Consider the following 16,298-nt stretch of genomic DNA (forward strand, 5'->3'; position numbering starts at 1 on the left):
AGATTCGAAGTTAGCAACTTCGAATTTAATGAACTCGGTGCGGTAGTTCTCCCTCTTGCCGAAAGTGACTGGAAGAACCATCATGCCAAGTGGGTGTGCCGCATTACCTGGGACAATGCCGTAGAAGGGAGATTTGCTTGGAGCCAGCATGTCCATGAAGTCCAGACCCATTTTCCTCAGAGTGCTGGCGAAGATGAGGTTGAGACCACTCCCACCGTCGATGAGCACTTTGGTGAGCCTGACTTCTACCACCACCGGGTCCAGAACCAGGGGGAACTTACGGGGCTCTGAAAAGCTTGTCCGCCGGCTCTATGGACATAATCTCCCGGAGAAGCAGTTTTTGTTCCCGCCGGGAACCGGAGTCTCCATCCCCCCCGAAGATGACGTTGACAGTCTTCGAAGCATCCTGGAACTTCGGGTTGCGCCCTTGGTCCCCTTGGTCATCATCTTCGGGTTCTTTGTCCATGGGCTTCTTGTTCTTCTTGCCACCGCCAGAATTGCTGAAAGTCCTCCGGAGGTGGTAACAATCCATTGCCGCATGATTGGCACCTGGATGCCACGGGCATTTCTTCTGCAGGAGCTTCTCGAACTCCTCCTGCATCGTCGACTTCTTGCCACACGAGGGATGATCCACAGCCGCGATGAGATCATCTGGCTTGCGCTTTCGGGGTGGACCCGAATAGTTCCGCTGGCTTTTGTCATTACGGTTGTCATTAGGATGCCTCAGATTGCTATCTTGGTGTCTCGGGAACCGCTCCCGCATCTTCTCCTCCTGCTCGGACCAGTCGTGTCATGCAGTCCCACAACAATATTTGGCCTGTTCCGCCCGAAGCCTCTGTAGATGCCTGGATCGGTGATGCCGTTGTAGAAGTAGTCGATGATGTCCTCTTCCGAGATATTCGCGATGGTGGCACGGACATCGAAGAAACGGCATGTGTAGGATCGTAGAAGCTCGTTACGTTCCTGTTTGCACTGAGCAAGATCGTGACGAGTACCTGCACGAGCGATCGCCCCCTGGAAGTTGTCGATGAAGACCTTCTTAAGCCGTTCCCAGGAGTCGATCGAGTTGTTGCTGAGGCTCTCCAACCACGTGAGCGGCGCGGGGTCCAAAGCCATCGGGAAGTAGACGACCTTGGTGATGTCGGAGCCCCCTGCTACTTCAATGGCGGTTGAGTAGCAACGTAGCCATTGCTAAGGAGCTTGCTTACCATCATGCTTTGTGATGCCGATTGGCTTGAAGCCCTTAGGATACTTGTAGCTGCTGAATCATGCGGAGAAAGCTGGGAAACGGTCGCTGCAATCAGTACCTTCCGTGTTGACTTCTTCGCGCACTTTGCACCTGGAATTGATCACGGACCGCGCATCGCGGCCTTCATTGATATGTTGGCGTAGGTCTTCTGGAAGAGGCCGGTGATTGGCCTATCGCGGGTTACCTCCCGGAGGTGGCTGCTGCCTCCCACCGGGAGCTTGACTCCCGCGGGCGTTGTTGTTGTTGCCGCGCTGAGGTCGAGGATGGCCGACTGCCGTTCGGCTGTCGCCCACGCGCTCCTCCCTGAGGGTAGACGTCGGGTTTTGCTGATCAAGCTGAATCTAGGCCCTCTGCGCGTCACGAAGTGCTTGATACACGTTCGGATCGTTACTACACTCGAGTATGGCCATAACCCAGGCGATGTTGGCCACCGGGGTCCTGAAGCCCAGCCCGCTTACGACGGCGAATTTGGCGTCAAGCTCGCGATGCATGGATCGCATGCGCTCATTGACCCTCCTTCGGCGAGCTGCGCGAGCCCTGTTCCGAGTCCTCCGTGCCTCATGACCAGCATCATCTTCGTTGCTGGTGTTGGATGTGGCTTCGTCTTCGGAGACCGCATCAAGCTCGTCGATGGGCAGATCGCCATCATCGTCGTCTTCTTCCGCCATCAGCACCTAGTTCAGTCGACTCCTCCACCATGGTGGCTAGCGGCCTACCCTCCTGAAAAGGCAAAGGTTCGAGATGGGCCACAAGTGGATCCTCAGCCTCGAGTTAATCAGAAGGTTTCATGCCTTCCCAATGCACGAAACGCCTCTCCGGGGTGGAGGTGATCATCAGATCGCTGGTGCCAAAACAACCCGAAGCCCCCCAACGTGCAGTGGCTTCGGGCTCTTCAAGTTGGAGCAGAGAGTCCAAGTCCTTCTCTAATGCGGAGAGGGACCCGAAGATATCGGCCTCCTGGAGATCAGTGGCCAAATTGCGTGGACCGAGTTGCGGTCGGCTACGCGAATCCTTAGATTGGAACGAGTCCAACCCAAGGAAGGTTGCCGCAGCACCGGATGAAGTCGTGCTGGAAGCAGACTCCACCTTGGTCCTTGCAGCAAATGCAAGGATTGACAAGTCGTCGAGATCATCAACGAACTTGTCAAGATCGCTGCGGGGACCCGCCGTGGAAGTTTTTGGCTTCATGTCGATGAGGAATCGACGGAAACTGCCTGCACCATCTGCGTTGCAAACCCACGAGCCAAAAATAAATGTCGTGCCCTGAGAGGGAACTGACCTGGTGAACTGAAAAGATACCATCGAGTTCACCGATGGATCTTCGATGCGCTCCCCTGCCTGGCGCGCCAGCTATCGGTGTTTTACCGGCTGCCCACCGAGGGATATACCCAAGGTGGTAAGTTTAGGTGAGGAGACGCCGAGATCAGGAACTCGAAGGTGCAAGGAACGCAAGATTTAGACAGGTTCGGGCCGCAAGGTGCGTAATACCCTACGTCTTGTATGGTGGTTTGTATTCCCTTGGGTGTTGATGTTGTGTTTTGAATGGATCCCTGCCCCCCTTATATACCTGGGAGGTCAGGGTTACAAGAATCCTAGTCCAATACTAGATAAGCAATCGTAACCGAATACAACTCGAGTAGATTCTTTCTGTACCGACTAGCTTTATCTCCTATTCATACGGAATAAATAAGAGATAAATGAGATAAATAAGAGATAAGACAGGCTTTATCTCTTAAGCCTGTTTAAAATACGTTATGTATACAGTCACGTGGCCCCGGGTCTGACACACTCATATCGCCGAAACAAGAAATCTTTTAACCGGACAAGAGAAGATCGCTCAGCTCCGGAGATTTGTGATGGGAGGCAAATATTTAAAGTGGTGAGCAAATTAATGTTGTCTTTGTTAAGGGTGCAGGAAGTGTATGTAACACCCTAATTTTTTTAATTTAGAAACCTAAATAAATTTTTACTAGAATTCCTTTTAGGATCCATAAGGTTTTTATTCAATTATTTTGAATTTAGAGCATTTACCATGAATTAACTGTAATTTACTTAACCATAAAAAGAAATATAAGAAACTATACGTTTTGTGCATCTCATGCCCCATTGCATTGTTTTATTGCTTGTCTTCCATTTGAATTTAAATTTCAAATTCAAATTCAAATACATTTGAATACAAATTTTTTTCTCTCTCTTTCTCTAATTGGGCTCGGCCCACTTTCCCTTTTCCTTTTTCCTATTCTCTTTTTCCCTTGCGGCCCAGCCTAGGCCAGCCTTTCCTTTCCCCCCGCACGGCCCAGTTGGCCCGGCTCGCTTTCCTCACTCTCTCCCTACGTAGCCCAGCCCGCAGGCTTCTTTTCTCTCCTCTCTCCTTCTCTTCCACGCGGCCCAGCAGCTCCTCCCCGGCCCACCTCCCCCGCGCGGCCCGCTTCATCCTCCCTCCCCCTTCCCCTCGCTGACGGGTGGGTCCCGCCTGTCGGGCCCGTCCCCTTCCCCGCGACCGGATCGGACTCAAGCCTGAGTCTGACCGCGGTCCGGCACCACCTCGCCCGCGCGCCGTCTTGGGCCCGCACGCCTAGGCGCCCAGTCCGCCCTATTTAAGCAGTCGCCCGTGCCCTAGCTTTTCCCCAAGCCGCAGCCGCCTCCCACCCGAGAAAAACCCTAGCGGACCGAGCTCCTCCGCCGCACGCCATTGCCGAGCTTCGGCCACCCGTCGCGCCGCCGCTCTGCCACTTCGTCCCCTCCGCAAGCCACCGCAGGAGCTCCGCAGTGGGGTAAGGATGCTCGCCAGCTACTTTTCCCTCTTCATCCTGCCTTCTTGCGCTCACGCGACCTCACCGTCGTTCCCAAGCCGCCCCTCGCCGCCGACCGCCATCTCCGGCCAATTCTGCCGCCTCCAGAGCCCCTTGATGGATTACCCGTGATGCCCGTAACCTCCCAGTGCAACCCGCGCTCGAAACCGAGGCTGGGAACGCATTTACCCCGGCGAGCCGCCGCTGTCCGCCGCTGCTCCCCCTCGCCGCCGGCGCCCGCGCCGCTGCTCCACGCCTCCAGCCACCCCTAGCTATTAGATCCAGATCCAACGGGTTAGATTAGATCTAACCCGAGTCGATAGACCTAGATACCGGTAAACCCGAGGCAGTTTTGCACTTTAGCCCTTGAGTTTTGTAGAAATCAACCCGCAGTCCATGGTAGTTCAAAAGTATTAACGAGTAGATCCTTTTTTCCTCTGTTTAGGCCCCTATCTTTTCCAAAAATAGAACCTGCAGTCCTAAACCCTTCTGTTTTACAATCTAGACCCTAGATCTAAGGTTTAATTATGATCTAGCCCTCGATTTCTTCGGTCAGAGCCCTTTTAGTTTAAAATCTTCTACAAATAAGTCCATAGAATCATGTTTTAGCCCTGACTTCTCCGTTTTAACTCCGTTTTCAATGATTCTTGCGCTCACGCGACCCTTGCGACATATGCAGTAGCTTTATAACATTATTTTGCTCTATTTATGTTGATTCATGTACTATTTCTTATTTATTGTATTTGTTTGCTTGTATGTATTTGTGTGTTACGATAGACGGTACGCAGTTCGAGGGGCCGCAAGAGTCAAGCTTTGAAGACGTTCCCGAGCAACAGCAGTTCTTTGATAAAGGCAAGTGGTTCTTGATCATAATTCAATCCCACTAACTTTACAAATACACATATTTACTTTATATGCATGCATGTATCCAGAATATGATGGATCCCAAATTAAGGATATGCCTAGTTTCTTTTAAACTTCCTTGATTAAACCTGGGTTATAATATTTATGTTGTAGCTGCGCTAGATGCTTTTACTTAGATTTTGGTTGGATAACCTGGAAATCATGTTACACTGGTTTACACATGTTATGGAATATTTTATTGATGATAATTAAGATCATTGCATTAATTGGAATATGGAGAACCACCCAGAAAAATAGTGCAACCACAATACTACATAGCTCTGATCTTGGCTAATTAATTAGAAACTTTAGCTTATGATAATCTTACCGAAAGGGCAAGAGGAGTTGCATCGTCAGAGTATAGCTCGGTCCTCTTGAGGCATATTGATATATGTGGTCCTTGGCTAAGGCATTACCTCATTAGGGAGGGTTATGACCGCTTTGACTTGAAATCTTAGCGGATTGTCATAAGTTAGGGAATCTTTGTAAAGACCTGGTAGTGAATCCCTGCCACTCACCTCGGAAGTGTTTAAGGGCATTGCAAACCCGGTCATAAAGGGAAACACGAATTGTGGGTAAAATTTACAACCTCTGCAGGGTGAAAACTAATATATCAACCGTGCTCACGGTTAAGAGCGGCTTGGACACTCATATGATAATTGAACTTAAAGATGATCTAAATCGATATTCTTTATTTATTTATATTGTTGATTATCTATTACTAATATTTTTTTAATGGATTGGTATATACTTACACTTAGTTAATACTTGTTTACTAAAATTTGACCAACTAAAAATGCTTATTGCAGTCAAATCATGTTATCTTTTCCTGTCACATAATTTACTCCACTTGCTGAGTACCAACCATAAGTGTTCTCACATTTGTTTTATTAAAAACAATGCTGCTCAGAACAAGATAATTGTCCGGAGTTCCCTGAAGATTCTGAAGAATACTAAGCGTATATCTCCCAGTCATCTGCCTATAAAGTCGAAGTCCGCTGCTAGTTATTAACGTTTATTTATTCGCTTAATATTAAAGACTGTCGGTCATGTAATAAAGTACTATTATACTCTATTTCGTTAATGCATTGTTTCGGGTATACACTTGTAACGTCTACTATATGTGCCGAACTTGATCCTGGCATACATATGCGATGCATTCGGTTACCTTTTCTAAATCGGGTGCGACAGTGTATCCGCACCTGCCGGGTCTTTGTGGAAAAAGAAATCTTTACTATAGAGACTTTCTTCATGATTGTTCGCCGTGCACTGGATGGTATGCACCTAACTAAGAATGTGTACGAGAGTACCCTTAGAATCTTAATGGTGCATAAGGGAAAAAGGTAAAGACTCACTTGAAACTAGACAGAACCTGCATGAGATGAATGTTTGGACAGAGCTACATCCAATAATTCAAGCTGATGGGAAAAAGAAACTTCCGGTTGCATCATCGACCTTGAAAAAGGATGAGAAAGAGTACTTTCGGTTTTTTTCCTCCCGACGCCGGCCCCCTCCTTCGCCGGACCTCCACCCCAAGCGCGGCACCCCCGACCTCCTCCTCCACCGGCCCCGCCTCCGACCATCTACTGCAGCGCCACTAACCTCCACCGCGTGGCGCCCCGGACCTCTACCCCCGGCGAGGCACCCTAAAGCTCCGTCCCGCGCGGGCCCTGACCTCCTCCGCAAGGCGCCCCGAACCTCCGCCCCCGACCCACGACCGCCGCCGGCCCCCTCCTCGATCCAACCCCTGACCGGGGCCGGGCCCCTTCTCCTCCTTCCCCGACTGCCGCCGGCCCCCTTCCCCAACTCGTCGGCTGCCATTGGCACGCACTCGTCGCCGGCAGGTTGGTCTGTGCATTTTCAGTCAGGCAGTTTTGCAGTGAAATGCATCGATTGAATTCAAGGTGTGTTATAAGGTTCATTTACTGCCGCTGCTGTTGTATTTGTATATCAAATCTGTGTTCATGTATGTGTTTGTTTCAACTGCTCAGCCAAATAAAATTATGTGGACGCTGCAGTTGCATTGACCTTTGTGAATCAAGGATAGAGCATGGAAATGTGGAGGCACTGCTTGATTTCAACTTGTTTATTATGCGTGCTCTGGTGGTCAGTGGATGTTTTTTGGTCAGTGGTCAGCCAATTTACAGGATTGAATTGATATTGTGTTACTTTGGACAATAAAATGTACTCTTCCTCTTTCTTTTGTCTGCTAGAGAATATCTTTGGGCTTGTTATCATGCTGGATAGTTTAGCTTGTTTCCTTTTGCAGGATAGGTTATCATGATGGATAGGTTATCATGCTGAATATCTTTGGACATAAAAGATAGTCAGATTTCAGTTATGTTAAAATCAAACCTTGTTTCCTTTTGCAGGTTACTGATGCTTTAGCTTGAGCAGGACTTGAATCATCAAATCTTATTGTCGGCATTGATTTCACAAAGAGCAACGAGTGGATAGGTTAGCACTTACGGACTGTATCTGTCATATACAATTTTGTGGTTGATATAATTACATGCCCGGTACAAAATGTCACTCATCGTTACACATGTTGCCCTGACATGCTATCATGCTCGTTATCAGGCACTTGTTTCATTACTCAGCAACTCTTACGACAAATCTATGCAGCCCATATATTATCTTCTATGCTCATATTCAACTAGTCTCTACTTACTCATATCACTACTAGAAAATGGGCTAAAGATCCAAACCTAAAATACCAGCTGCTCTTGTAGCTGGTACAGATGCGAGGCATCAGTACCAGCTGCAACGGCCGCTGTCCTAGAAAGAGCCTTAGGCACAGGGTCGTGCCACGATCCGGTACCAAAGGCTTTCGGGCACGACCCGGTGCTAATGATTGACCATAAGCACCGGATCATGCCACGACCCGGTACTAATGCCTCTGCCTATAAATACCAGACCCCTTCCCCTCCACGAGCTGCCATGAACTCAGCACAGTTCATGGCAGGGTGAGGGGAGGGGAGGGGATTTTTTACATTTTTTTCTAAAGAGGTGAGAATTTTTTTCCTTGAGCTAGCAATCAATTTTCTTCGGTGCAGTTAGCCTTTGATTTAGTTTATAATTGTTATACGCTTGCTAATTAATTTTTGTAGTTTTAGTTTGCAAGTGATTTAGATGTAGTTTGCTATCTATTTAGTTTATTATTGATATAATAATTGTTAGACATGTGATAATTATTTTTTTAGATGTAGATACCATGTGATTTAGATGTAGTTAGCAATTGGTTTAGTTTATTATTGTTATAATAATTATTATACATATTATAATTAATTTATTTAGACACTCTAATGAGGTGGTTTTTAGTGTATTTAATTTTAGGTTGTCAATACGTTTTTAGAAATGAATTATTTTGACACTCTAATGATGTATATATAGTATGTTTGTCAAAAAAATTTCGTGTTTCTTCCAACATAGCCTTAGGAACATTAAAATCTTTCATGCTTACACTGTAACCCATTGAGAACTAAAAGTTCCGTCGTCAATAATGGTTGCAGCACATCCAGAAACTGGAGAATCTCTCCTGGACCCTTCTAAGTAAGAGAGAGGACACCAAATCAGTGAACTAGGCATGGACATAATTTAGGCATGGACATAATTTTTGTTAAGATCCAACTTTGTAAATGATATTATAAAGTTGTATCTTCATAAAGATTTTGTTCATGACTCCTTCATTGATTTGGTGTCCTATGTTCTGTCTATGAAGGGTCCATGAGAGGCTCTCAAATTTCTTGATCTGCTGCAGCCAGTGTTGACGGAATCTTTAATTCTTTAGCCTTTTTGTGTCAGCCTAAAATATTTTAATATCCCGAAGGCTATGTTGGAAGAAATACATAAATCTTTTCAGAAACAAACAGTCATCTCTGAAAGTCTATTTGTGAAGATGCGGTTTGAAAAAAAACTGAAGAGTGTTAAAATAATTCTATTGACTTTTATATTTAATTATCGGTTAACGAGTAATTATCAGTTAATGAGTAATTATCGGTTAACGAGTAATTATCGGTTCGACCTTTTAATTAATCATGGTGTGTGATGGATATTTGGACCTTGTAATTATTTATGTTATTGTAATTATTAGAATTTATTCATTTTTGTTCATTTATTTGATCATTGTATTGAAATGGCATACATTTGAACATAAGTAATTTGTAGATTTACTCTTTATTTTTCCAGATGAGTCGGCAATGGATGTACAACGCCGACCAACGTTCAATGGAGTTTATTAATGGCGTGCACGAATTCATCGATGCGGCCAAGAAACACAAGCAAGACGGTTTCTTTCGTTGTCCATGCCGAATATGTAAGAACGAGAAATATGGAGTTTACTTGTCAACAAGAACCATTCACAGTCACTTGTTCGAAAATGGTTTCATGCCTAACTACAATGTTTGGACCGAGCATGGAGAAAGAGGGATGATGCTAGAGAATGATGAAGAAGAAGATGATTTTGTTCCTCACTTTGAGGAATATTACTATGGTGCCTTCTTTGAAGATACTACAATGGGTGAGCTTGAAGTAGATGCTGAAGCATAGGTTGCAGAAGATGATCTAGGTCAGATGCTGTGCGAAGCAGAGGAAGTATGCGAAACTGTAAAGGAATCCAAGGATCTGAAACTTATGTTGGAGGACTACAGAACATTGTTGTATCCAGATTGCAAACAAGGGCACAAAAAGTTGGGTATCATATTGGAATTGTTGCAATGGAAGGCATCAAACGGATTCGAGGAGTTGCTGAAACTTATAAAAAAACTACTCTCTAAGGCAAGACGTTCTGTTTGTCCTCTAGGATTGGGAGCATAAAAGATATATGCATATCCTAATGACCGCATCCTCTATAGTGGCGAGGAGAATGAAAGCATGTCTGTCAGCCTTGGTGGCTTCGTACATCGAGGAGCACAAGCAAATCATACGAAGCAAGTACCCTTGGAAGTCTGAAACCTGGATTACAAAGCATCATATCGATACTTTTGCCACCTAGTTACGCACGGAATTTATGGCCAACGAGGACATTCATGAACAACTTGCTTAGATGGCCAGGGGTCCATCTAATACAATCTTGACGTACCAAGGATATGAAATTAATGGATACACATTTTACACAAGATCCCAGGACAAAAAGAGCACCAATCAAAATAGTGGTGCCCGTATAGAAGCTATATATACTAATGGCCAAAGAAACTCATATTTTGGTTACATTGCGGAGATCTGGGAACTCGACTATGGGCCTTTAAAGATTCCTATATTTCGTTGCCAATGGGTGAAGCTGACTGGAAAAGGCATTGATATTGACGCATACGGAATGACAACCATAGACCTCAAAGAGCTTGGCTATCGAGATGAACCATTCATCCTAGCCAAAGATGTTACTCAAGTTTTCTATGTAAAGGACATGTCCAGCAAACCCAAGAAGGATATGTCTTGCAAATCAATGAAGGACAACTCAACAGATGATGAGCCAAAGCGCCACATAGTTCTAGCAGGTAAAAGAAAAATTGTGGGAGTTGATGATGTCACAAATGAAGAAGAATACAATAAGGCTGAAGACATGACTCCGTTCGCAGTGGATGCTGAAACAAGTATCCTTTTAGCTTAGGAGGACGCTCCCTACGTATGCCATGATCATAATGAAGGGACAAATGTAAAGAAAACTATCGTTAATGTTCTATTAGATGATTAATGATTAATTGTCTCTTAACATTTGAAGTATTTGTAATATTATGTTGTTAATACCATAAACACACACACGCTCTCTCTCACACACACACTCACTAGCATGCACACACAAATTCACTCACTAACACACTCTCTCTCTCACACACACACACTTCAATAATAAAAGATATTTTCTATAATGAGTTATACAACATTTACAAGTTTTTTGGTGAATATTTAGCCCATATTTAATTTTTTAGGGAATTAAAAGACTTTCTGAAATGCAAAAACAAAAACAAAACCAAAATAGAAAGAAAAATAAAATGACAGAAAATGAATTCCCAGTACCCCTTAGGTACTGGGTGGTGATATTCACCTGATACCTAAAGGGGGGAATTCGTTCCCGCCAGTTGGCGCCCCCTTCCACCCGGTACCTAATTTTCAACCTAGGGTACCGGGTGCTCTTTTAAGCCGGTACCATAGGCTTGTTTAGGTGCCAATTCAACTTTTCACCCGGTAGCTAAGAGCCGGGGTATATAAACCACTGGCCCTTCTTCCTCCCTTCTCCTCCTCTTTCCCCCAATGGATGCCCGGCCAACCTGCTCTGTGCGCTCCTCATCCTCCGCCACCACAACGCCGCCGGCCCTCGCTCCGACGACCTCCGCACGCGCCGCGCGCCACCGACTCCTCTTTTGCCCCGGCGTCGCATCCGCCGCCGCCTCTCGCCTCCTGTGCTGGTGCCCGCCCCTGGCGCTGCTGCCACACCGACGCCCTCGAGCTTGCTACCGGCCGCACCTCCTCCAGCCTCATCATCCATGCCGCCGGTGCCGCGCCCGCGCCTCGATCTCCATGCCACCCAGTCCCCTCCACCACTGCCGCCTCCTGTCCCAGAGCCCGCGCCCCCGCGCCGCTGCCATGCCGACGCCCTCAAACTTGTCGTCGGCTGCGCCTCGTCCAGCCTCATCATCCACACCACCGGCACTGCGCCCGCGCCTTGACATCTGCACCACCCCGCCCCCTCCACCGCTGCCGCCTCCTGTGCCGGTGCCCGCGCCCCGGCGCAGCTGTCGTGCTGTCGCCCTCGAGCTCACCGCCGACCGCACCTCCTCCAGCCTTGTCATCCACGCCGCCGGCGCCGCGCCCGTGCCTCGACCTCCACTCCACGTGCCCCACCCCCGTGCCTCAACCTTCATGCTGTGCCATCCCCTCCATTGTTGCCGCCACGCTGCCCTGGCCAGCCGCCATCCTAACGTATAAACTGCCGGCTCTTTTTTCTTAGTTTAATTAGTTATGTTTTTGTTTTTGATTAGGGTTTAGTTAGGGTTTTTTATTTGTTTTAGTTAGGATTTAGTTATGATGATTCTAAATTACATTGATTTAGGTTTATTTAGTTAGAGTTTTGTTTGTTTTGGTAAGGGTTTAATTAGGTTTTTTTAATTATGCATATATGTGTTTTATTTTACGAATCTAGTTTAGTTGTTTTATGCATATATGTACATCTATTCAAAGATGTATATATATAATACACCTTTAGTTTAGGTCCCTCTTTAGCTTACATTCAAATTTAGTTTTTCTTTTGTTCCTCAATTATGAAATTTCACTCACACACTCACTAACACTCTCTCTCTCTCTCTCTCTCACACACACACACACTCACAAACACTCACACAAACATAAACTCACACACTCACTGACGTGCGCACACACACACTCGCACACATACACACACACACACACACTCACTGACACAAACTTGCTAATTTGTATCTTTGATATCTTAGGGTTTCAATTAAGATGGACGATGCTAGCGATGGTCAAGATCACGAACAATTCCTTTTGGATGCAATCAACCATGATAGTACAGCCGTCTATGAACAATATGGTGAAGAAGAGGCCCAGGCTACTTATTCTTACCTAAAATATGTCCGGAGATGGCATTGGAGAAAAAGACGATGATGACTTTGCGTCGAGGCATGAGCAGCCCATTCTCGGCCAGAATCCTATCGGGGTACGTATCTTATGCCTATATACTTACTGAAACTTGATATACATTTTGTATTAGTATTAATTTTGTTATCAATATATCTTTTTTTCAGTCCTCCTCTGGATTGAAGAGTAGCAAGTCCAAAGGGAAACGAGGCAGACCAAGAAGATGGAGGGAAGATAGGTCATCACACAAGTGGACGCAGAGGGCTGCCCATGTGCTCCTGAGGAGGCTAATAAAAGGTTTACAACCCAATGTGGGGTTGTTGTTCGGGCACATGTGCCGATCACCACAAGACTCTGGAAAATGAAGAATCCAGATGAAGAACGCTACGCCGTGCCTCCAAACCAAAAGGAGATATTATGGAGAGAGCTCAAGTATATGTTCACTCTTCCTGAAGGAGTAGATGAAGAACTTTGAAGAAATGTGCCCCTGAAAAAGATGGCCCTTGCATTTTCAATATTTAAGAAGAAATTATTTGGAAACTACGTCAAGAAGGACAAGGAACCAGACTGGAATAGTTCCCCCAGGTCAAACCTTACTGGGAGGAGTTCAAGGAATAAAAGTTGTCCAAGGAAGCTCAGGAGTTATCTGAAAAGAACAAGGTCAATGCGGCCGCCAAGAAATACAACCACCGCCTCGGGCCGGGTGGATATAAAAAATAATTCAGAAATGGCAGAAGATGGAGCAGGACCTCATGGATAGAGGTATCTAGCCGGTGACTTGGGACTGGCTAGAAAGATCAAAGCAATGGTTGTTTGCTAATGGTGTCACACTTAACCAAGGGGATGGTACTTTGGTGGTGCCCCCGGCAATGGAAGAAGTGGCCCAAAATTTGGTCCTAGCAATACAAGAGGCCAAAGAAGGAACATTCTACCCTCACTAGGAGAACGATGAGCTAACAAGGGTCTTACAGAACCCCGAACACCCTGGATGAGCCCGCAGCTTTGGCGTGGTCCCATGGAAAGTTGCTTGGGCTTGAGATAGCACGTACAAGACTCATTGCAAAAGCAAGGCAGAACAGGAGGACAAACTTCATGCCTTAAAAGATGACATAACCAGAAAAGTGCAACAACTAGAAAATGAGATGGACGCAAGGGTCCAACAAGCAGTGGCGGTTGCTCTAAGTCAGCAGTAGGCCACTAGGGCGGAGCCAGATGTTATGATTAGCCCGGCCTCTCAACGACGTAGCAGCTGCGCATCCACGGTGGCCCCTAGGGATGAGCCCTATGAGAACGTGCTAGTGGTCAACAACCTAAGATACCCACTGGATGATATCACCATGCAGACACCGTGTGATCTACATGTGAAAGCAAAAAATATCACCGCTCTGGTAGCCTACGGGTCGGCCTCACCGGTGATTCCTGGTGGTACGATTCATGGTAGGCAGGTACCCCCTGGCTACTCCGTTGTCACCGTGGAGCAGATTGTCAAAGCCGACGGACAAAATGAAAAGCTCGAGCTCGATTTTGTTGGAGGGGACAGAGAATGGACATTGGGACAGGCACTCCACGATTGCATTCTATGGCGTAAGGCCCACATCAAACTTATTGGGAATACAACAGCTCCCGTGGATCCTCCTTCACCGCCAGGCACAGATAATGATGATGATGGCGACTTTGGTGGTCCTTCGTCTCCATCACCACGGGCTCCCTCACCATCATCTCCACCAAGGGCTAGGAGTACTCTGACTACTCTAGCATCAGCCAAAGGAAAAAAAAACAGGCCTCATCCCTCCCACCGGCTGGAACACCCAAGAAGCGGAAGGTTGTCGTTAAGAAAATAGGCCCAAAGAAGAAATTAGCTTACGTGATGACCGACGAGGAACTGGCGGAGCACACACGCAAAGTGGTGACAGACCATTTCAAACCTAAAGTACCAGAGAAGAGGGTGCCAATAGATGCAATATTGGACGCAAAGTTCTACGGTTGCTTGAGCGATGCCGCCAAGAGACAGGTAAAACTAACCTCAGACTTCAATCGCATGCTGATAAAGGCCCATCAGAAAATGAAGAAACGTGGGAAGACGGTTCCTCAGCTTGGCACAAAATAGAAAATCCTTGAGCCCCTCCGGGTGCAGACGGATAAAGAGAAACACGCGATGACTTCTGGGTGGCTGGGCAAGAAGATATCCTAGGAGCTCAAGTTGTAGGTCTTCCATACGAGTTTGGAAAACCTTTTGTCACTAAAGATGAGGAGATCAATCTAGGCACACAGATGCACAGATTCCATAGATGGTACTTGCGAATTTCGAAGGAAAAAGACTCAAAGCAGATGTTTGGAGTTAAGTATCACGACCACGATTTCTTCACTGGGGAGGATGACTTCTGGGTGAACTTCGAAGATGTGCATGCAATATACCATCGAGATTCCCTCGACATCTCTCTCATCACCATCGGGATCCTATAAGTATCGACTAATCTCCATATTAATACAATTTATTAACCAACGCCATATTCTTTGTGTACTATCTAATTTATATTGTATCGTGTAGTATGGAGCTTCAAAGATGCCGATCTAAAGGATGGCAGCATCGAGTGGGCTTCATGAATCCCATGGTTACCGACGAGGAAAATATACGAACAAGATATCAGGAAACGTGTGTTAAAATGTTCAATGCCCTAGATAAGCAACACTACAAATCCTATATACTCCTACCCTACAACTTCGAGTAAGTCTTGATCGACTCGTAACTCTTTTCTTTTCCTAAATACTTGTTAAGTCTAATACATGTATATATGCTTATATATCTATATGTGCAGCTTTCATTGGATTTTGCTCGTAATTTCTGTGGAGTGTAGCAAACTTATAGTGTTCAACTTGAAGAGGAGACCATAGTCGGACATCCAACACATCATAGACCCATTGAACAGTTATGTTTAATTTGCACAATAAAATCCTTTTTATTTTTAGATCAATTAAACATCGAACATATTTTTATGTGCAGGGTGTCAAAAAAATTTGTGAAAAAGTAAAGAGGCCAAGGTGAATGTAAGGATCAACTGAATGTTAGAATGAACTTTTCGGTATGTGGGGTCGTTACCATTTTGCATATCTCATCTTGTGTAATGTATACGTATACACAAATATTGTATACCTAATTTATTCCTTCTATAGTGTTCGAGACAAGAAAAAGGAAATAATTGGTGTGGGTACTATGTATGTGATTTCATGCACACCCTAACCCATTTCAAGAAGTGTACAGTGGAGGACCTAAGAGTACGCACAAACCGTTCACAAATACATTTATAATTATTCTGACGCGATGAACTAATATATCGAGCTTTATTTTTTTGAAAATGATAGATGATGCAAATAAAGGATGAAGTTCTACATGTGGATAGGATTGATGCCGTGTCGGAGCAGCTCATCATTATAAGGGAGATCCTGGATCCTAAAGGCGAGTTCTACCACGACGGCCGTATTAATAGAGTAGCATCTGCATCGACGTCGTGAGCGCTTAGAACTTGTAATCATGACATTTGTATACTTGTAAATATTATTATGTCTAGATAACTTAATTACATAATTGTCAATGATATTTAGTTATTTCATTCATTATTTTCACATGAACGCGACTAATGGACGTATAATAGTGTATAGCTCGGGTACGCGTAGCAATTCTGCAAGCATAAACAGTAATAAACAATTCAAATAAAACAGGATTTTTGAAAAGTGGGGAAAACCCTTTGGTACCAGTGGGG

At 45.6% G+C, this 16,298-nt stretch overlaps 1 protein-coding gene and 2 long non-coding RNA genes across 3 annotated transcripts; 2 read left to right on the forward strand and 1 right to left on the reverse strand.

Moving 5' to 3' along the window:
- The first annotated feature begins 6,354 nt into the window (after positions 1-6,354).
- LOC112886376 lies at positions 6,355-10,603 on the forward strand. The gene is made up of 3 exons (XR_003227378.1): positions 6,355-6,788; positions 7,317-7,401; positions 9,133-10,603. It is a non-coding gene; the product is annotated as an uncharacterized LOC112886376 (long non-coding RNA).
- An 817-nt stretch (positions 10,604-11,420) lies between these two features.
- On the reverse strand, positions 11,421-11,804 carry LOC112885465 (alanine and glycine-rich protein-like). Its single transcript, XM_025951080.1, has one exon. It carries the CDS (start codon positions 11,802-11,804, stop codon positions 11,421-11,423), a length of 384 nt encoding a protein of 127 aa, XP_025806865.1.
- Positions 11,805-15,108: 3,304 nt separating this feature from the next.
- LOC112884210 lies at positions 15,109-16,036 on the forward strand. The gene is made up of 5 exons (XR_003227058.1): positions 15,109-15,265; positions 15,357-15,466; positions 15,542-15,620; positions 15,712-15,813; positions 15,901-16,036. It is a non-coding gene; the product is annotated as an uncharacterized LOC112884210 (long non-coding RNA).
- The last annotated feature ends 262 nt before the right edge of the window (positions 16,037-16,298 follow it).

Source organism: Panicum hallii, chromosome 3 (assembly GCF_002211085.1).
Source record: "Panicum hallii strain FIL2 chromosome 3, PHallii_v3.1, whole genome shotgun sequence".
Taxonomy (NCBI): Eukaryota; Viridiplantae; Streptophyta; class Magnoliopsida; order Poales; family Poaceae; genus Panicum; species Panicum hallii.